This window comes from Ranitomeya imitator, chromosome 9, assembly GCF_032444005.1.
Source record: "Ranitomeya imitator isolate aRanImi1 chromosome 9, aRanImi1.pri, whole genome shotgun sequence".
NCBI classification, from domain to species: domain Eukaryota; kingdom Metazoa; phylum Chordata; class Amphibia; order Anura; family Dendrobatidae; genus Ranitomeya; species Ranitomeya imitator.
This window is the reverse complement of record NC_091290.1, coordinates 26,775,285-26,798,346: the sequence shown is the minus strand read 5'-3', so window position 1 is coordinate 26,798,346 and position 23,062 is coordinate 26,775,285. Positions and strand designations below refer to the sequence as shown.

The following is a 23,062-nucleotide window of genomic DNA, read 5'->3' as shown; positions in this document are numbered from 1 at the left end:
ATCTGAAATTTTGACCTACTGAAATGTACACACGTGGCAGAACATGACAGAAAAACCCACAATGGTCACAGGAATAACTTGAATCTGACAAAAGTAATAATAATATAAAATAATAATAATAATAATAATAATAATAATAATAATAAATAATAAAAAAATTAAATAAATAAATAAATAAAAATAAATAAAAATAAAATAAAAATAAATAAAAAATTAAAAATAATAAAAAATCTATGAAAATTAACAAATGAAAGTCAGACATTGCTTTTCAACCACAGAATAAGAAAAAAATAAATACAACTCATGAAATAGGCCTGGGCAGAATTGATGGTACCCTTAACTTAATATTTTGTTGCACAGCCTTTTGAGGCAATCACTGCAATCAAACGATTCCTGTAACTGTCAATGAGACTTCTGCACCTCTTGACGGGTATTTTGGCCGACTCCTCAAGAGCAAACTGCTCCAGTTGTCTCGGTGTTTGGAGGTTGCCTTTTCCATGCGGCATGTTTCAGCTCTTTCCAAAGATGCTCGATAGGATTTAGGTCAGGGCTCGTAGAAGGCCACTTCAGAATAGTCCAATGTTTTCCTCTTAGCCATTCTTGGGTGTTTTAGCTGTGTGTTTTGGGTCATTATCCTGTTGCAAGACCCATGACCTGCCACTGTGACCAAGCTTTCTGACACTGGGCAGCATATTTCTCTCTAGAATCTCTTCATAGTCTTGAGATTTCATTGTACCCTGCACAGATTCTAGACACAGTCTGCCAGATGCAGCAAAGCAGCCCCAGAACATAAGAGAGCCTCCTCCATGTTTCTCAGTAGGGGCAGTGTTCTTTTCTTGATATGCTTCATTTACCATCTATCAACATAGAGCTGATGTGCCTTGCCAAAGAGTTCCATTTTTGTCTCATCTGTCCATAGGACATTCTCCCAGAAGCTTTGTGGCTTGTCAACATGTAGTTTGGCAAATTCCAATCTTGCTTTTATATGATTTTTTTTCAATAACGGTGTCCTCTTTTGTCGTCTCCCATGAAGTCCACTTTGGCTCATACAGCAACGCCTGGTGCGATCTGACACTGATGTTCCTTGAGCTTGAAGTTCACCTTTAATCTGTTTAGAAGTTTATCTAGGCTCTTTTGTCACCATTCATATTATCCTTCTCGTTGATTTGTCATCAATTTTCCTCCTGCGACCACATCCAGGGAGGTTGGCTACAGTCCCATGGATCTTAAATTTCTTAATAATATGTGCAACTGTAGTCACAGGAACATCAAGCTACTTGGAGATGGTCTTATAACTTTTACCTTTAACATGTTTGTCTTTAATTTTCTTTCTAATCTCCTGAGACAACTCTTTCCTTTGTTTCCTCTGGTCCATGTTGAGTGTGATCCACATCATGTCACCAAACAGCACAGTGAGTACCTGTAGCCCTATATACAGGCCCACTCAATGATTCCAAGGTTGTAGACACCTGTGATGCTAGTTAGTGGACACACCGCTATTTAACATATCCCTTTTGTCACATTATTTTCAGGGGTACCATCATTTCTGTCCAGGCATAATTCATGAGTTTTATTTATTTTTTTTATTCGGTGGAAGCATGGTTGAAAAGCAATGTCTGACTTTCATTTGTTCATTTTCATAGATCTTTTATTTATTATTACTTTTGTCAGATTCAATTTTTTCTGACCATTGTGGGTTTTTCTGTCATTAAACGAGGGGTACCAACAATTTTGACCATGTGTGTATGCACTCAAGACTTGGTCGGGGCTCCTTTTGCACCAATTACTGCATCAATGCGGTGTGGCATGGAGGTGATCAGCCTGTGGCACTGCTGAGGGGTTATGGAAGCCCAGGTTGCTTTGATAGCAGCCTTCAGCTTGTCTGCATTGTTGGGTCTGGTGTCTCTCATATTCCTCTTGACAATACCCCACAGATTCTCTATGGGGTTAAGGTCAGGCAAGTTTGGTGCCAATCAAGCACAGTGATACTGTTGTTTTTAAACCAGGTATTGGTACATTTGGCAGTGCGGACAGGGGCCAAGTCCTGCTGGGGAATGAAATTTCCATCTCCAAAAAGCTTGTCGGCAGAGGGAAGCATGAAGTACTCAAACATTTCTTAGTAGACGGCTGTGTTCACTTTGGTCTTGATAACTCACAGTGGACCTACACCAACAGATGACATGGCTCCCCAAACCATCACTGCGGTTATCCCAGTTGCTTGTGCACCTTTTTCTACCACACTTTTTCCTTCCACTCAACTCTCCATTAATATGCTTGGATACAGCACTCTGTGAACAGCCGGCTTCTTTAGCAATGACCTTTTGTGGCTTACCCTCCTTGTACAGTGTGTCAATGACTGCCTTCTGGATATCTGTCAAGTCAGCAGTCTTCCCCATGATTGTGTAGCTACTGAAACAGACTAAGGGACCTTTATAAACACTTAGGAAGCCTTTGTAGGTGTTTTTTGTTAATTATTCTAATTTACTGAGATAATGACTTTTGGGTTTTCATTGGCTGTAACCCATAATCATCAACATTAACAGAAACAAACACTTGAAATAGATCACTCTGTTTGTAATGACTCTACATAATATATGAGTTTCACTTTTTGTATTGTAGAACTGAAATAAATTACATTTTTGATGATATTGTAATTTTGTGAGAAGTCCGTCCTGATATAATGTCCCCCATCCTATAACAGTAAACTTCATCCTGGCGCCGTTGCTGGTATAATGCCCCCATCCTGGGCTCCTTCCTGGTATAATGCCCTCCCCACCTTGGGCCTCTTCCTGGTGTAATGTCCCCCATCCTGAGCTCCTTCCTGGTATAATGTCCCCCATGCTATAATAATAACGCCCATCTTTGTGTAATGTCTCCCATCCTGGGCCCCTTTCTGGTATAATGTCCCCGATCCTGAGCCCTTTCCAGGAATAATGTTATGCATCCTGGTATAATGTCCCCCACCCTGAGCCCCTTCTAGGTATAATGTCCCTGATCCTATAAAAATCTACTCCATCCTGGAGCTCTTCCTGGTACAGTGTCCCCCTCTTGGGCCCCTTCCTGGTGTAATATCCCCCATCCTGATGTAATGTCCCTCATCCTGGACCCCTTTCTTGTAGAATGTTCTCAACCCTATAATAATACCCTTCCTGGTATAATGTCCATTCTGCTGCTCTTTACAAACGCATAAAGAAAAACAACAAATAATTCTTCTTCTTCGTAAAACACAGTGTAGGACGTATTTACGCCATTTATTTTTATAGAAAAGCTATTAAATAGGGTAATTCAAATGCTGTGCGTTCGCTAGAATTATGAATGTGTTCCAGGCAAGCCTATACTGTACTTTATGCCATTTCTGGCATAAATTATAGTAAATGTGTTTGGCCTCGGTGGGCTTTGCTCGCGTCTACTTGATTTTGCTCACTTTTTTCAAAAGTCAGAAAAAGTTTTCAAATTCATAAATTATTCAGTACAAATAGCATACACCATAATTTGCAATTTTTTCTTGCATCGGTTTCTGGAATAAACGCCTTAATTAAGATTCTTTCAATATATTTTCTGGGTATTTTTTGGCTTCTTTATAAGATATTACAAATGAACAAAAACACCTCTAAAAATGCTTGTAAAAAATAAATAAATCATGGCATTACTACAAGCAGAAAAAAAATATAAATGGAGAACTTAAGGTTAATTTTCTGATTTTTTTTTAATTAGTTCAAAATATGTCTTTTTATTTTTGAATGAACATGTGTCGGCACAAATTTTTTACTTTTTTGCAAGTGCACAATTAATTGCCAAAATTGTGCAATTAAAAGACACCTTTCCAAAAATGTTTATTTTGTGATCAAATAGTTATGTTTTGCATCAGTATATTACATTTTGTGACCCCAACATACGGTATATTGCTTTTTTTCAAGATATTTCTTTTGCTTCCACAACGTATGGTTTTGTGTTCTCAGACTGCATTTTGTGCTCTTTCGTACTCGTATCTCCGCCTTGTGATCCTCCACACGATCCTCCTTCCTTGAGTCAGACAAGAGCTATCTAGACAATGCAGCTGTGTTGTGACATGTGAACCAATGTGACACTTATGCTAAACAGGTGTCTCTACTTCCAGTGACGTGTAGCCGTGAGTTATAAAAACACCATACAGTAGAGTTACTGGAGGAGCAAAAACAGATCCCATAATCTGCTCTAAAAATACTTCCCTTCTGAGATGTGAGAGATGTTAATCTGTCATCAGAGTCAGACCTCCTCTTTGGTGTCTTGTTCTTAGTCTTCATATTTCTCTGCATGACCCATCTTGTACAGTTTTCTCAGATCAAAACATCCCGGCAGTAAGAGCTGAGCTCACATCAAGAGGCGAGAGAGGAAGGAGAACATTAGAGAAGCATCTCAAAGACTCACATACTCTGTTTTCAGGTCCCTAAGGCCTGAGCTCATCTACTGGACTCAGGTCCTTCAATACTAAGTCTATCTACTGTGGACTAGAACAAAGGATCCCCAGGACTGAGTTTATCTTCTGTGAACCAGGACTTGGGTTCTTAAGGACTGAGTTCACTTACTGCGGACCAAATCTAAGGTTACCAAACTCATCTACTGTGGACCTATTTCCCATAGGATTGATCTGATCAACTTTGGACCAGGATTCAGTCTTCCTAAGTCTGAGTTCCTAAATTTAGGTTACACAGGAACAACCTCATCAACGGTATTCAAGGTCTTGGTTTCAAAGAGCTGTAGTCACCTCCTGAGAACAAGTAGGTCTCATAAGACTGAGCTGATCCATTTTTGATAGGAATTTGGATTCTACACCTCTTGCCTCAGCATCCACACAATAAAATACATCGACTTTTGATTTTTTCTTTTAACTAGCATGCTATGCCTTACTGGACCAAAAATTTGGCTTTTCTAAAATAATTCTGAACTTGACATCCCGAGTCCTGAGATTATTGTAATATCACATAAAGTAAGTCTGCCTTGGAAATAATCATTTTGGAAAAGTGGCCTTTGCGTAGGACCCATGGCAGTCCCTGTAACAATAGGTATGTACATTGTTTTACTGTAGTATTTATTAGTTTATTATCCTTATTAGTATTTTTCTAGCTTTGGTTTCAGATTTAGTTTTCAAATTTTGCTTTGCTAGTAAAATGTCTATTTTGGGAAGAATTTGATACAATTAACAGTTTAAAAAGCTTTCAACTTCCTCATTCTGTTCCGGAATTTAATATTTTGACACTTGAATAGTTTCCTAGGCATGTTGGTGTGTTCCTGTTGGGTAATTGAGCTCTTCCCCCCTCACATCTGATGTAAACAGCAAGTCATGGTGTGGAGCAATATTCTGCGGACTCGGAGATGGGCAGCTGCTAGTTATATGCAAAGGGGTTGCGTAACTGAGTTGCTGTGTCAATGCCAACATCATCCTCTGTGGAGCTGTATATCACTTTAACTTAAAATTGAAAATTTTGAGTGAATTACAAAGCTGTATACAAAATTTATCACTGAGGGTGTTGATGTTCAGTGTCACATAGCCACATGTTTATGGCAACTCTTTGCATCCACATTAAAAGAACAGTAATCCGAGGAAGGCTTAAAAAGTAGGGTGAATGAGACGGTATCTAGAATTTTTGTCCAGGGGCTGGTGATTAACCCCATAGCCTTCCCACCTTTCCATATTGCATATTTGGATGTTACTATATAAATATCTTGTATTGCACATGCAGAGCTTACCCAAAGATAGTGCTGACCATGGAGGCAGACATTTTAAAGGTGTGGCTAATATTTATGATTGGTTCAAATGAGGCAATGTTGTGATGTCACCAGATCCCATTCCATTCACATATATGCAGTAATGTCCATTTATGGGGACATCATTTTTATTTAGGCAAGAGAAGCATTTACACTGTCAGCGTCGGTGTGCTCATAGAATGTGCCAAAAGGCAAGAAGTCCGTGAAGTTGATGTATTTACACAGTCCAAAAATCAAGTGACGAGTTTCCATATTATTAATGTTAGAATAATTCTAAAGCTTAGAAAAATGTATCGTTCCTTCCTTTACTATTAAGGTGCACATTATTTTGCAACTTTTTAGATCCAATTTAAATAAATATTTCACAGCAAGCTACCCCTAACTTTAAATTTGGCCTTCTTCAGCCATACTGATGGTGCTTGAGGACCAATGGTCATATGTTTAAGATTTGTCCATACTCGTGAGGACCCGAAGGTCTGGGAGATAAAATGTCGGGTTACTGGGTACAATAAAAAGTAACCTCATTCATAATATAAGTGGCTCCACTGGTTGGAAAGAAAAAAAAACTGGAACCAGTTGAACCAGTCAGAGTAATGTATTCATGGCTTCATGGTAGAGCTTTGAACTCGTCTTTCTCTGATGTCCTACATTGTATACTCTGCTGAATAAATTGAATTGTTTGGCTTTCTTTGTAACCATATCACTGGAAAAGGTAGGCGCTGCTTGGGTAATGTTGACTTTTTTTTGTATATTGTTGACTCCTTATCATGTTTGTGCAAATCCTCTACATAAAAAAATGCATTATCACTATTATATGTTGACTCGGCTTTGTAAGGCTAGCTCTCAATGATAAATTTACATTATGGCTTTACTTTCTGGCAGATATGTTTTGTTTAGGGTCCATAAAACCTTAATAAACCTCAATGTAGGCTTCTCTGTCACTTTACAAGATGAAGTACAAGAGAAATAATGCAAATGAATGATGCAACAATGGAAAAACACTGATGAAACATCCTGATAACAAACAAAATACAGAGCTCCACTTATTACATGATCCTTCAAATGTTGTATCAGCTTCTTATTTCCATATATTTACTTATCAGACATCTGTATAATATATGGACACAATATAAAGAAAAGTTTCACGCAAAAAATGTCAGAATTCAGGATGTGTCTTTAACAAAGGTTTATTGAATAGGACTTTGTTATATCATTAAATCACATGAAGGTATTGTATGTTGGCAAAAGGAGCAGTATTATAGTAGTTATATTCTTGTACCTAGAGGCAGTATTATAGTAGTTATATTCCTGTACATAGGGGTAGTATTATAGTAGTTATATTCTTGTACATAGGAGCAGTATTATAGTAGTTATATTCTTGTACATAGGAGCAGTATTATAGTAGTTATATTCTTGTACATAGGGGCAGTATTATAGTAGTTATATTCTTGTACATAGGAGCAGTATTATAGTAGTTATATTCTTGTACCTAGAGGCAGTATTATAGTAGTTATATTCTTGTACATAGGGGCAGTATTATAGTAGTTATATTCTTGTACATAGGAGCAGTATTATAGTAGGTATATTCTTGTACATAGGAGCAGTATTATAGTAGTTATATTCTTGTACATAGGGTGCAGTATTATAGTAGTTATATTCTTGTACATAGGGGCAGTATTATTGTAGTTATATTCTTGTACATAGGGAGCAGTATTATAGTAGTTATATTCTTGTACATAGGAGCAGTATTATAGTAGTTATATTCTTGTACATAGGAGCAGTATTATAGTAGTTATATTCTTGTACATAGGGGCAGTATTATAGTAGTTATATTCTTGTACATAGGAGCAGTATTATAGTAGTTATATTCTTGTACATAGGAGCAGTATTATAGTAGTTATATTCTTGTACATAGGGGCAGTATTATAGTAGTTATATTCTTGTACATAGGGGCAGTATTATAGTAGTTATATTCTTGTACATAGGGGCAGTATTATAGTAGCTATATTCTTGTACATAGGAGCAGTATTATAGTAGTTATATTCATATACATAGGGGCAGTATTATAGTAGTTATATTCTTGTACATAGGAGCAGTATTATCTACTATATAATTGTCTAAGGGTCACTTCCGTCTTTCTGTCTGTCTGCCTGTCTGTAACGGAAATCCCAAGTCGCTGATTGGTCACGGCAAAACGGCCTATGCAGCATCAATAGTAAAAAGATCTAATGTTAAGAATAATTAAAAAAAATTAAAAATAGTCATATACTCACCGTCCGTCGGCCCCTCGGATCCAGAACAGGCCTTTCCCACTTCTCATGACGCTCCGGTGACCGCTCCATGCATTGAGATCTCGCGAGATGATGACGTAGCGGTCTCGCGAGACTGCTACGTCATCATCTCGCGAGACCGCAATGCACTCTGGGGACCGGAGCGCAACAGGGATATGATGCCCACATTGCTATATACTACGTGGGCTGTGAAATATACTACGTGGGCTGTGCAATATACTATGTAGGCTGTGCAATTTACTACGTCGGCAATATACTACGTGGGCTGTGCAATATACTACGTGGGCTGTGCAATATACTTTGTGGGCTGTGCAATATACTACGTGGGCTGTGCAATATACTTTGTGGGCTGTGCAATATACTATGTGGGCTGTGCAATATACTACGTGGCTGTGCAATATACTATGTGGCTGTGCTATATACTACGTGGCCTGTGTTATGCACTACATGGGCTGTTATATACTACGTGGACTGTGCTATATACTACGTGGGCTGTGCTATATACTACGTGGGCTGTGTTATACACTACATGGGCTGTTATATACTACGAGGGCTGTGTTATACACTACGTGGGCTGTGTTATACACTATGTGGGCTGCGTTATATACTGCGTGCATGGGCTGTTATATACTACGTGAGCTGTGTTATATGCTACGTGGGCTGTTATAAATAAACTACGTGGATGTGTTATATATATGTGGGCTGTTATACACTCCATGGGCTGTGTTATATACTACGTGGCTGTGCTATATACTCCGTGGGCTGTGCTATATACTCCGTGGGCTGCGCTATATACTACGTGGCTGTGCAATATACTACGTGGCTGTGCTATGTACTACGTGGCTATCCTATTTACTACGTGGGCTGTTATATACTACGTGGCTCTGCTATATACTACGTGGCTGGCCGCGAACAATCAGCGACTGGCGCAGTCCGGCCGCGAATCGGCGTGGGATGTGAACCACGCTGCGCTAATGGGTCGCGGTTGGCCGAATCTTGTGTATTCAATGTATTATTCTAAAATCTTCATAAATAAACTACATACATATTCTAGAATACCTGATGCGTTAGAATCGGGCTACCATCTAGTAGTAGTTATATTCTTGTACATAGGAGCAGTATTATAGTAGTTATATTCCTGTACATAGGAACAGTATTATAGTAGTTATATTCTTGTACATAGGAGCAGTATTATAGTAGTTATATTCTTGTACATAGGAGCAGTATTATAGTAGTTATATTCCTGTACATAGGGGCGGTATTATAGTAGTTATATTCTTGTACATAGGGGCAGTATTATAGTAGTTATATTCTTGTACATAGGGGCAGTATTATAGTAGTTATATTCTTGTACATAGGTGCAGTATTATAGTAGTTATATTCTTGTATATAGGGGCAGTATTATAGTAGTTATATTATTGTACATAGGAGGCAGTATTATAGTAGTTATATTCTTGTACATAGGAGCAGTATTATAGTAGTTATATTCTTGTACATAGGGGGCAGTATTATAGTAGTTTAATTCTTGTACATATTGGCAGTATTATAGTAGTTATATCCTTGTACATAGGGAGCAGTATTATAGTAGTTATATTCTTGTACATAGGAGGCAGTATTATAGTAGTTATATTCTTGTACATAGGGAGCAGTATTATAGTAGTTATATTCTTGTATATAGGGGCAGTATTATAGTAGTTATATTCTTGTACATAGGAGCAGTATTATAGCAGTTATATTCTTGTACATAGGGGGCAGTATTATAGTAGTTATATTCTTGTACATAGGAGAAGTATTATAGTAGTTATATTCTTGTACATAGGGGCATTATTATAGTAGTTATATTCTTGTATATAGGAGGCAGTATCATAGTAGTTATATTCTTGTACATGGGAGAAGTATTATAGTAGTTATATTCTTGTACATAGGGGCAGTATTATAGTAGTTATATTCTTGTACATAGGGGACAGTATTATAGCAGTTGTATTCTTGTACATAAGGGCAGTGTTATAGTAGTTGTATTCTTGTACATGGGAAAAGTATTATAGTAGTTATATTCTTGTACATAGGGGCAGTATTATAGTAGTTATATTCCTGTTCATAGGGGATAGTATTATAGTAGTTGTATTTTTGTACATAGGAGCAGTATTATAGTAGTTTTATTCTTGTACATAGGGAACAGTATTATAGCAGTTGTATTTTTGTACATAGTATTTTAGTTGTTATTTGATCTCAGAACTAATTATTTTAACTTATTTATCTCTTTAGGAGAGATGCCGCGGCACTTCCCTCGCCTCAATATTTCAGAGGTGGATGAACAAGTCCGTCTTCTGGCTGAGAAAGTTTTTGCCAAAGTACTTAGAGAAGAGGACAGTAAAGATGCATTGTCCCTGTTTACCGTTCCCGAGGATTGTCCTATTGGACAGAAAGAGGCCAAAGAACGAGAACTGGAGAAGGAAATGGCGGAACAGAAATCCGCTGAAACCGTTAAAAGGTTTGTCCTGCGCAGTCTTTGTATAGTAACTTCTTGCACATCGCACTTTTTTTCATGTGTGTTGAAATTGCAGAAAAAGCGCAATTTCACATTTTTTTTTGTTATGTTTATTTACCATTTTCACTATACGGTAAAACTGACCTGGAAATATGATTCTCCTGGTCAGTACGAGTCTGCAGATACCAAACATGTCTATTTTTTTTTTATTTAAGTGGCCCCCAAAAATTTGAAATTTAGTAAAAAAAAACTTTCCTGTGTCGCCATTTTCCATGACTTTTTAACTTTATCATTTTTCATGGTATGGGTCTGTTTGAGGGCTTATGTTTTGCGCCCCGAGCTGACATTTTTATTGATACTATTTTGGGGTACATGCAATGTTTCGATCGCCTTTTATTGCAAAGTTGCGACAGCAAAAACTCTGTAATTCTGGAGTTTCCTTTTTTTTTTCATATTACGCCATTCATTTTATTTAATACTTTGATAGATCAGACTTTTATGAATGCAGCGATACCAATTTTTTTTTTTTTTTTAATTATTGTTTTATTTTTAATGGGGCGAAAGGGCGGTGATCTGAACTTACGTTTTTTATTTAATATGTTGTTAAATAAGTCTAGTGACATGATGTTATTGATCCACATCAGGCGACCTGTAGAACCTGATGTGGAGCACAGCAGAGGGCAGTGGACCCAGGGGAAGGGAGCGGAGCCTGGGATACCTAGGACAGCTGTGTAACAGCGCCCTACTCCCCGGCCTCGTGGCTTTCTTGCTATCCAGTAACGCCCTCATTGAAGCTTCTGATTACCAATGTGGACTCGTTACTATGTGATTCAGGTTTTAATTAATTTTTAAAAGCTCCAAATGCAGTCATAGACAAGTAATCTGCCGGCAAGAAGTTCACCTGCTTGTTGATGGTTTCCACATTTATTTTTATAATTGAAAGGTTTGATTCACCATTTACTGACTGTGTGGCCAATAATCATCAGTGGAGTTTCACTGTGATGACCTTCACGCTCCGGTAATTAACAGACACTCCTGAATTTGTCCTTGACTGCAGAGTTATCTACACGGGGGTGCTTAAAATAAGAGGTGGTGAGGTGAGAATGATGGCAGCTATAGAGGGTATGTGACACATCTTAGGAATCGGTGTCAATACCGCTCCAGAATATATCACTGTATACAATAATAGCAGTGTTCTCATCAATATGATTACACGATGCCCTGTATAGATGGTTTACTCCTTGTTTCATTATAAAATGGAGCCACTTTAAAAAAAAAAAAAATTTAAATTGAAAATTTCCTCCCGTTGTGTGTATGCAGCTTCTATGCAGACCAGTGTGTGTCCATAGTTACCGGTATATAAAACAAGTTACAATCTTCTTGGTCTTTATGTAATTGCTTATGGCAAGATTGCCTTGTGCAGGCATGTACTACGGAGGACAGAGAATGAACTTCAATCCAATATTGCAGCCAGCGGGTAAGGAAAGGGTGAATCAAACACCCGAAAACCCCGCCCCTATGGCTGAAAATTGTTCCCTCCAAATTCAGGTGACAGAGTACCTTTAATAATTAATATTATTATTATTATTCAAGTTTAATAGATTCATTCATTAATGTGTTATCCTAATTTAGAATTATTATTTTTAGCATTTTCATGTGCAATAATATTAATAAATATTTAAGTATATTTGTTTAAGTTTTTTTTACTACCATAATAATAATCATCATAATATAAAAAAAATAATAATGAGTTTTGTATGTGCTATAAGGTATAGGTATATAGGGAGTAAGGCTGTACTATATTTATATCTGCCCTACGGCATGCTGTCTACAGTGGCTCTGCTGTAAACCTTTGGGGTTCGTCAGTGACTGCTTGGATCCATAGTGCGATGGATGCCGCTCAGCGTCATGGCTTCTATCTTTATAGGTAGAAGTCAATGTATTATTTTGATGCTGATGACACTCAGATCTACCTTTCTGGCCCAGACGTCACCTCTCTGCTGTCCAGAACCCCGCAATAAGCCTCCTTACCTTGACAAGCCAGAGATGGTGTGTCACTCTCCATAAGGAGAAACAATACCCCTTAGACCCCAGTCCAGAGCCTCTCACCTAGCCAAATTAGTTCTCATGCTTCGCACTGACGAGGGCCAACAGCCCAAAACACCGTGTCTGCGAATTGAGATACTAATTTGGCTTTTATCCTAAGTCATATTGCACGACTCGTTAAAGAGTTGATTGTGACTTGTAGGATCGCTACTTCCAACAGGTGGCGCTATAGAGTTTAAGTCCCCTTTTTCTCAGAAGAGGCAATTTGCACAGAATCCCGGAGTGTCTATCAACCATGTTCTCCTTCTCCTCTCGCTTCCTCAAACTCAATGTGGACAAATCTGAACTCATCATCTTTCCTCCTCCATAGATCTTCCTTACCTGACCTATCTATCGCAATTAACGACATCATGCTTTCCCCCGTACCGGAAGTCAGCTGCCTCAGAGTAACCTTTGACTCTGCCCTGTCCTTCAAACTGCACATCCAAGCTCTGTCCACCTCCTGTCGCCTCCAGCTCAAAAATATCTCCAGAATCCGTCCTTTCCTCAACCCTCAATCTATTAAAATGCTTGTGCACGCCCTCATCATCTCCCGCCTTGACTACTGCAACATCCTTTTCTGCGCTGCGGCCTCCCTGCTAACACCCTTGCACCTCTCCAGTCCATCCTTTTCTCTGCTGCCCGACTGATTCATCTCTCTCCTCGCTACTCCTCCGCTTCCCCCCTCTGCAAATCTCTTCACTGGCTCCCATTCCCTCAGCGTATCCAGTTCAAATTACTAACACTGACCTACAAAGCCATCCATAACCTGTCTCCTCCATATATCTCTGAACTAATCTCCCGATATCTTCCCTCACGTGATCTCCGATCCCTCTAAGACCTCCTTCTCTCCTCCTCACTTATCTGCTCCTCACCCAACCGCCTCCAGGACTTCTCCCGAATATCCCCATCCTCTGGAATTCTTTGCCGCAACACGTCCGACTATCAACCACATTCGGATCCTTCAGACAGAACCTGAAAACCCACCTCTTCAGGAAAGCTTACAGCCTGCACTGACCCCGCTGCCTCCTCACCAGTACCGGAGCTACCGCCTCACCAACACCGGAGCTACCGCCTCACCAACACCGGAGCTACCGCCTCACCAACACCAGAGCTCCTGCAACCCTCAACCTACTGTCTCCATCCCCACCATCCTGTAGAATGTAAGCCCGCAAGTGCAGGGTCCTCGCCCCTCTGTATCAGTCAGTCACTGTTAGTTTACTGTAAGTGATATCTGTAACTTGTATGTAACCCCTTCTCATGTACAGCACCATGGAATCAATGGTGCTATAGAAATAATAATAATATTTAGTAGGGCCAAAGTTGTATGTACCATAGAGGTAGACTATGGGGTTGTTGGTAGAACAGAACCCAATTCTGATTGGTTCCAATGCGTTTCCCATTGAGTAGTGAGAAGTAGCACCGGACCTCAGAGGAACTGCATTTTTAGCAGGGGGCAATCGTGTAGCATTGGGGACCACAGGGGTACCAAAGTCTACGGAGACACGAAATCTCATCTTGAAGTTTTATCACTGTAAAACAAGTAGAACTTTTTTTTGAGTGGCATAGTGAGTGCCCGTCTGATGTTGCCTATGCAGAGTGCAGCAGTCAAGATGGGTTTGCCATCGGTTGTCGCGCTCTGCATAGGCAACGATGAAGATGACAAAGCTCTCAGTATAATGAAGTGATCTTTGTCATCTCAGTCGCTGCCACTGCAGAGCGCAGTAGCCGATGACAAACTGATGGTGACTCCTGCGCTCTGCATAAGCAGAGACTGAGATGACATACGCTGAGCAGCTAATGAATAAAGGCAGTATTAAATCACGAGGACTGCTCTACACATGATTCAATACTTTCTTCATTCATTACTAGAAGTAATTTGCTACTAACTATGGTTAGGGTTAGGGAAAGAACTAAGGTAACAAAATTTGCTGCATAAAAAAAAGTAATAAAAAAATAAAATGTAAAAAAATTAAAATGTCTAACCTTTTATGTTTTTAAAAAATTACTGTTTCCAGTAAAATGCAGAAAAAAAAACTATAGGAGCATGGGGCTAGCTAAAATATTATCTGTTTTTGCCTCAAATTATAATACATGTGCTGGAAGGGAACCAGAGAGACCCCTGGGGTCAGGGGGCACCAAATACTTGACTTGTCCGCCAACGACAGGGGGGTTTGGATTCGGCTTCATGGTTATGAAAAGGCGGCAGAAGGAGAAATGCAGATTGTGCCCCTCTGTCCTAGGTGGTAAAGTAAGGCATCATAATGGGGGCATAGTATAATTATTGGCGTCCACTCCATGTTGTGCACACTACTGGGTAGGGCGCATACCCGGACACTGCTTTTTTTGCTTTTTTTTTTGAGTACCCAGCTCACCATGAATTATTCTATTCGATATATTACAGATTGTTTCTGCATTTTCATAGTCTAGGAACAGAACAGAATAGTTTTCACATGACACAATAACAATATTACATTTCCATGAGAGAACAGCGGCCATTATTTCTCTATGTAAATCCCTGGAGAGCTCGGAGGTCAGATAACTGGAGGGTTATTAATAAACCTGAGGAGTCAGCAGGTGATAACTGTACGCTGGAAACGTGCAAAATTGATTATTCCGGATTTATGACTAGAACGGAAATGTTGGATGCGATTATGGTAGACACTTCTCAAGATTGATAAAATCTTAAAAGGAGAAAATGAAGGCACTCACCAGTCTTCCAAAAGATTCCTTTATTAACACCAACTCCAGATAAAATTCATGGCCGGGGGAGAGGGAGCCGAAGCTCGTGTGAGCAGAGGGGGACGACGGCCGTTTCGCGCTGTGCCTGCGCTTCTTCTCAAGATTGAGATCGCAACATGAAGAAAGGAAAAGTGGTGGAGTGATGGAAATCACAGGATGCAAAGACACGTTACAGATACGCGAAAAATGGAAACAAAATTTTCAAAAACATTTTGATTTATTCAGTGTCTAATATGCCACGTGCAGAAATCCCGGCACTTACAGCCTCGGCTGCTATTAATGAGGTTATTAATGGTCGTCTGAGGAAGGTTCTGCCACTTAATGTACTTTGGCAAATCATCATGATCCTCTGCTGGCAGCTCCCTGTGCAATCACCGACCAATGACGTCCCCGATGTGATCGATGCAGACAAGTTCGGAGACCCATGGGAGCAGATTTAGGCCATGCAACATGTGAGCCGGGGTTGTCGTGTTGGAAAACAGTTCTTGGGACACCTTGGAGAAATGGCCGCACCACTGGTTCCATCACCATATCAGTGTAACGCCGAGCTATTAGTGACCTGGGATGAAGGCTAGAGGGGTCCAACTACCATATATTATGCAACCCGCCACCGTAATCCTAGGAGTAGGACCAGTGTGATGTTCCCTCGTGAAGGCGTCTTCATGGCGTTGCCCAATGTCCATTGTGTCCAAGACTCATTGCTGAAGAGGACAGACCTCCTTTCCAGCCTCCATTGCTGTCTTGCTCTGCGCCATGACGGTCTCTGAGTGCGGACAGTGGGCATCTGTATCTGGCTTACAGCTCAATGTCAAGCAAACACCTTCTGGTGGATTGTGTAGACTCAGTTTTCTGCCTTAGTCTTAACATGTGACATCCACTTTCACTTGCAGCACAAAAAGGATTAATTGTGGAACCAGTGGTGCAGCCATTTCTCCAAAGTGTCCCAGGAGCCATGTTTCTAAATGACAACCCCAGGCTGCATGTTGCTGGTGATACTGTGAGCTGCCTGTGTGGTCTAAATGTGCTCCATGGCTGCAGCGTCTCCAGACTTGTCTCCCATCAATCACATCTGGGATGTCATTGGTCGGTGATTACACAGGAGCTGCCAGCAGCGGATCTTGATGATTTCCCCAAGTGCATTCAGCGGCAGAATCTTCCTCAGACGACCATTAATAACTTTATTGATCTCAGCTGAGGCTGAAAGTGCCAGGATTTCTGCACATGGCTCATACTCCATATTGAATAAATGTGGAAGTTTTGAATAATTTGCTTCCACTTTTTCATCATTTTCAGATCAGTGACCTGTCTATCCATCCGGTGAATTTCTGAATTTCACAACTTTTCCTTCTTGGTATTGCAATTTCAGTGTTGCAGTGTAGTTAGTAGATACCTGTGAGTTGATCCAGGATGTGAGAAAAGAGACAAATAGATCAATATCGGAGCTGTATGCAAGAAACTGTAGGTAGCCCACGTGCAAATGCTATGTGCCCAATCTAAACTTCTCTAGCTAAAGTCATCGCAATGACCCAGACGTTGGCCAGATATGAGCCTCGCGTATATGATGCCATAACGTCCCTCCTATTTATGGAAATCTTTTCTGCAAACAAAAAAACAAACAAAATAAAATCAAATTTAGATTTAAATATGCAAATACATTTGAATTTGCAAAGGACGTCTCATGCCAACATCAGTCATAATTTTAGTCTTTGGAAACCTGAAGCGGAAAAAAACATTCACTTTTATCTCTCGTTCCCCAACGTACCTTGTAATGTTTACTTCCTTATTCTCCCCAACAATTCCTTATATTTCCCCACAATTTATTTTATTTTCCTGTAATCCCTTTAAATTTGAAAATTTATAAAATTGATAATAATAATAATAATAATAATAATAAAAGTTCCAAAGCCGGAACAAATACACAGCAAATCGTTGTTACATAGAAATGCTTAGGTTCATTCATTTGAGTGTTTAGTTAGAATTTTTTTCAGGTGGGTTTCGGAGCGGAATCTTTTTGAAAAAGACATTGTGTGCACATACACTAAATCTAGCTGGGTCCAACCCAACTATCTGCGTGCAAACAAGTGCACCTTCTACATGAGTGTGATCCCAGGCAGAAAAGATCAGCTCATACTCTGCTGTCGTGATGAGAATTGAACCTCCGAAGTCTGGGGCGGCCGTGTACCCCAAATGCAATGGAAAATAGCGTAGATGCAAAAATGGGGGGCTGTATGGATCTGAGAATCCCATTCTCCTGTAATCTACAGCATGAAATAGAATGACGTATTTATAGAGTTAAACCAAAATATGGATTTTTCTTGGTGGAAAAGAAGAGAGAGGAGCGCTTTCTAAGCGTAATAAGTCAAAAATATAAAACCAATTGTAGAAAATGTTCTCACCTGCCAAAGTTGTGCTGTGAGCACTAAAGTGGATTCCAGTGTGTGTAGCCAACCTGGATTACTGGTGGCAAATGTTCCATGGGATGATCCAGCAGAGCCAGAGGAAGTTAAAAAAAAACAGATAAAGGGCTCTCCCAACGTGATGGAAAGAGGCAATTTGATCCAATGAGTGCAGATAAAACAAAAGGTATTGAAAAATAAAAACTTTTTATTTGGAAAATGCTACATATTTTGGCTGCATCCAGGTATACACTGTTATGGGGATACCATGACAGCGAGGTGTCAGAAGACCGCGCTGTCTGGTTTTACACACTCCTGGAGATTGCTGTTTGGAGTTTTGCCTATGTGCACATCCTCATCCTCTCCTATTTGGTTTTTCCTTCCTTTACCTCCCCTGTGTGCCAGTCTGTTGTTTTGTGAGTGTATATGTTGTATGGTTGTTATTTTAATTTATCCCTGTCCGTCTTCTCTTGTTTGTCTGGGTATGTGTTCCTATATATTACAGATCCCCACTACCCTGGCAGATTAGGACTGATATAGTAGCATAGCAAGGCAAGTGAACCCACTGTCTACACCTTCAGGAGCAATCTGGGGGATAGGGTTACACCAGGACGACCTTAGTTCTAGGGACCTGGTTAGCACCCAAAGTCCCAACACCTTTGTGACATACACCCGAGGAAGGCTGGATGCAGCCGAAACGCGATCGTTTTGCTCATTTCCATCACATTGGGAGTGGCCTATATCTGGTTTTCTTTACATCACCTGTATTTATAAAGTTGGATAATCTGAGTATTTGGCAACACTAGGAAAAAAAATCCAGAAAGTGGGTGCAGCACCAGAGAAAACTTAGAGAAGCTTTGTATTGTAGAAAAATAGTATGTAAGGATTCTTTCTGCTTGTGTCAGAAAGAAAGGAATAGCATAGCATTTTTGATGTCACAATGAGCAAAGCGACCAGGCTATGCTCCCCAAAGATAATTTGGCAAGTCGTGTAGCTATTGGAACTAAAGACTGTACTAACCTGCTAAACTCCATTCTCCTGCAATCTACAGAAACAAATAGAATAATTTATTTATAGGATTGACCAGAACCGGGAAGATAAATTCAAAAAATGAGCGCAGCACGGGAGAAAACTTAGAGAAACTTTGTATGATAGAGGCTCCACTGCAATCTAGCGGAGGAAAGAGGACAAATTATCTATAGAGCTACAGAATTTCTGACTGCATCAGGAAGAATGTTCCAAAGAAGGGGTGCAGCACGAGAGAAAACATGGAGAATTGTATAGAAGAGGCACTGCACAGCACAGCGCAAATATGTTGTGTTATATTTGTTATATTTGCACAATATGCCCGGTAATTGTTGTTATTATAGTTTTATTATGTGTACCCCTTTCCACTCCTTCCTCTGTGTGGTTCTCGTGTCTTGGCACTTTGTAGCAACCGTTTCTTGTCACTTGTGGCCACACGAGCCATGATCTGATAGTCTCCATAGTATCCGCTGCACATGGACAGGCATAGGAACTGTCAGCTATTAGATTAGATTGTTGAAAAACCTGCCATAACTTTACAACCACGAGTCTGACAATGGCCAGAGGCCGGAATGTGAAGCATGTGGTGAATTATTACACAGCCACGCTGCGCTATAATCACAGCATCTAGATGTGTCCGGATATTAGACTCTCATTACAAGGCAAATAAATGACCGGAAATGTCAACTGAAACATTGGCACGGCAGCCACAACGTGGTGTAAGGAGGAAACGTATACTGTATCTGACATTGGCCAATATGTCACGACGTGTCGCAGCGGAGAAATATCGCTTCATTTTATTTGCGGGTCTCTCCGTCCTGTGTAAAGTGACCATATATATAAATATAGGATCTAGGGAAGGAGTACAAGGAAATATGGCTGAATTGGGACACAGTATCATTGCATGGTCTGTGAGTAGCAGGAGATACGTGGTTTGTCTCCCCTATATGAAGTAGACACGTAGGCAGCGGCCGACGTCAATGATGGCTGGCCACATGATTGTTTTGGGGCCCATAGGCTGGGGGGTCCGGTGCTGAACAGCCTCCCCCACTGCTTGACTGTTATCCCCTCACTTCTCCCAACATCTAATGTTTGTATAAGGCAGAAGATGGGAGAATATGTAGTATATGGAGCAGGCGAAAGATAAAACCTCTATATAAATATTAGACACCTGACCGGACCCCTATATTAACCCCTTCAAGACCCAGCCTATTTTGACCTTAAAGACCTTGCCGTTTTTTGCAATTCTGACCAGTGTCCCTTTATGAGGTAATAACTCAGGAACGCTTCAACGGATCCTAGCGGTTCTGAGATTGTTTTTTCGTGACATATTGGGCTTCATGTTAGTGGTAAATTTAGGTCAATAAATTCTGCATTTATTTGTGATAAACACGGAAATTTGGCGAAAATTTTGAAAATTTCGCAATTTTCACATTTTGAATTTTTATTCTGTTAAACCAGAGAGATATGTGACAGAAAATAGTTAATAAATAACATTTCCCACATGTTTACTTTACATCAGCACAATTTTGGAAACAAAATTTTTTTTTGTTAGGAAGTTATAAGGGTTAAAATTTGACCAGCGATTTGTCATTTTTACAACGAAATTTACAAAACCATTTTTTTTAGGGACCACCTCACATTTGAAGTCAGTTTGAGGGGTCTATATGGCTGAAAATACCCAAAAGTGACACCATTCTAAAAACTGCACCCCTCAAGGTACTCAAAACCACATTCAAAAAGTTTATTAACCCTTCAGGTGCTTCACAGCAGCAGAAGCAACATGGAAGGAAAAAATGAACATTTAACTTTTTAGTCACAAAAATTATCTTTTAGCAACAATTTTTTTATTTTCCCAATGGTAAAAGGAGAAACTGAACCACGAAAGTTGTTGTCCAATTTGTCCTGAGTACGCTGATACCTCATATGTGGGGGTAAACCACTGTTTGGGCGCACGGCAGGGCTTGGAAGGGAAGGAGCGCCATTTGACTTTTTGAATCAAAAATTGGCTCCACTCTTTAGCGGACACCATGTCACGTTTGGAGAGCCCCCGTGTGCCTAAAAATTGGAGCTCCCCCACAAGTGACCCCATTTTGGAAACTAGACGCCCCAAGGAACTTATCTAGATGCATAGTGAGCACTTTGAACCCCCAGGTGCTTCACAAATTGATCCGTAAAAATGAAAAAGTACTTTTTTTTCACAAAAAAATTCTTTTAGCCTCAATTTTTTCATTTTCACATGGGCAACAGGATAAAATGGATCCTAAAATGTGTTGGGCAATTTCTCCTGAGTACACCAATACCTCACATGTGGGGGTAAACCACTGTTTGGGCACATGGTAAGGCTCGGAAGGGAAGGAGCGCCATTTGACTTTTTGAATGAAAAATTATTTCCATCGTTAGCGGACACCATGTCGCGTTTGGATAGCTCCAGTGTGCCTAAACATTGGCGCTCCCCCACAAGTGACCCCATTTTGGAAACTAGACCCCCCAAGGAACTTATTTAGATGCCTAGTGAGCACTTTAAACCCTCAGGTGCTTCACAAATTGATCTGTAAAAATGAAAAAGTACTTTTTTTTCACAAAAAAATTATTTTCGCCTCAATTTTTTCATTTTCACATGGGCAGTAGGATAAAATGGATCATAAAATTTGTTGGGCAATTTCTCACGAGTACGCCGATACCTCATATGTGGGGGTAAACCACTGTTTGGGCACACGGCAGGGCTCGGAAGGGAAGGCGCGCCATTTGACTTTTTGAATGGAAAATTAGCTCCAATTGTTAGCGGACACCATGTCGCGTTTGGAGAGCCCCCTGTGTGCCTAAACATTGGAGCTCCCCCACAAGTGACCCCATTTTGGAAACTAGACCCCCCAAGGAACTTATCTAGATGCATATTGAGCACTTTAAACCCCCAGGTGCTTCACAGAAGTTTATAACGCAGAGCCATGAAAATAAAAAATAATTTTTCTTTCCTCAAAAATGATTTTTTAGCCTGGAATTTCCTATTTTGCCAAGAATAATGGGAGAAATTGGACCCCAAATATTGTTGTCCAGTTTGTCCTGAGTACGCTGATACCCCATATGTGGGGGTAAACCACTGTTTGGGCGCACGGCAGGGCTCGGAAGGGATGGCACGCCATTTGGCTTTTTAAATGGAAAATTAGCTCCAATCATTAGCGGACACCATGTCACGTTTGGAGAGCCCCTGTGTGCTTAAACATTGGAGATCCCCCAGAAACGACACCATTTTGGAAACTAGACCCCCAAAGGAACTAATCTAGATGTGTGGTGAGGACTTTGAACCCCCAAGTGCTTCACAGAAGTTTATAACGCAGAGCCATGAAAATAAAAAAAAAAATTATTTTCTCAAAAATGATCTTTTAGCCTGCAATTTTTTATTTTCCCAAGGGTAACAGGAGAAATTTGACCCCAAAAGTTGTTGTCCAGTTTCTCCTGAGTACGCTGATACCCCATATGTGGGGGTAAATCACTGTTTGGGCACATGCCGGGGCTCGGAAGTGAAGTAGTGACGTTTTGAAATGCAGACTTTGATGGAATGCTCTGTGGGCGTCACGTTGCGTTTGCAGAGCCCCTGATGTGGCTTAACAGTAGAAACCCCCCACAAGTGACCCCATTTTGGAAACTAGACCCCCAAAGGAACTTATCTAGATGTGTGGTGAGCACTTTGAACCCCCAAGTGCTTCATAGAAGTTTATAATGCAGAGCCGTGAAAATAATAAATACGTTTTCTTTCCTCAAAAATAATTATTTAGCCCAGAATTTTTTAATTTTCCCAAGGGTAACAGGAGAAATTTGACCCCAAAAGTTGTTGTCCAGTTTCTCCTAAGTACGGTGATACCCCATATGTGGGGGTAAACTACTGTTTGGGCACATGCCGGGGCTTGGAATTGAAGTAGTGACGTTTTGAAATGCAGACTTTGATGGAATGCTCTGCGGGCGTCACGTTGCGTTTGCAGAGCCCCTGATGTGCCTAAACAGTAGAAACCCCCCACAAGTGACCCCATTTTGGAAACTAGACCCTGAAAGGAACTTATCTAGATGTGTGGTGAGCACTTTGAACCCCCAAGTGCTTCATAGAAGTTTATAATGCAGAGCCGTGAAAATAATAAATACGTTTTCTTTCCTCAAAAATAATTATTTAGCCCAGAATTTTTTATTTTCCCGAGGGTTACAGGAGAAATTGGACCCCAAAAGTTGTTGTCCAGTTTCTCCTGAGTACGCTGATACCCCATATGTGGGGGTAAACCACTGTTTGGGCACACGTC

The 23,062-nt window shown here is 40.2% G+C and overlaps 1 protein-coding gene across 4 annotated transcripts in view; it reads left to right on the top strand.

Moving 5' to 3' along the window:
- AMPD3 (adenosine monophosphate deaminase 3) overlaps nucleotides 1-23,062 on the top strand; it is a 55,025-nt gene that overhangs the window by 5,531 nt on the left and 26,432 nt on the right. For 2 of the 4 annotated variants that reach the window (XM_069739738.1, XM_069739740.1), the window contains exon 2: nucleotides 10,302-10,527. In XM_069739738.1, the coding sequence (XP_069595839.1) occupies nucleotides 10,307-10,527 (221 nt within the window). In that variant the 5' untranslated portion in view covers nucleotides 10,302-10,306. Of the gene's footprint in view, nucleotides 1-4,147; nucleotides 5,043-6,351; nucleotides 6,458-10,301; nucleotides 10,528-23,062 lie in introns of those variants that run through there. The other 2 variants (XM_069739737.1, XM_069739739.1) reach the window with 2 other exon arrangements.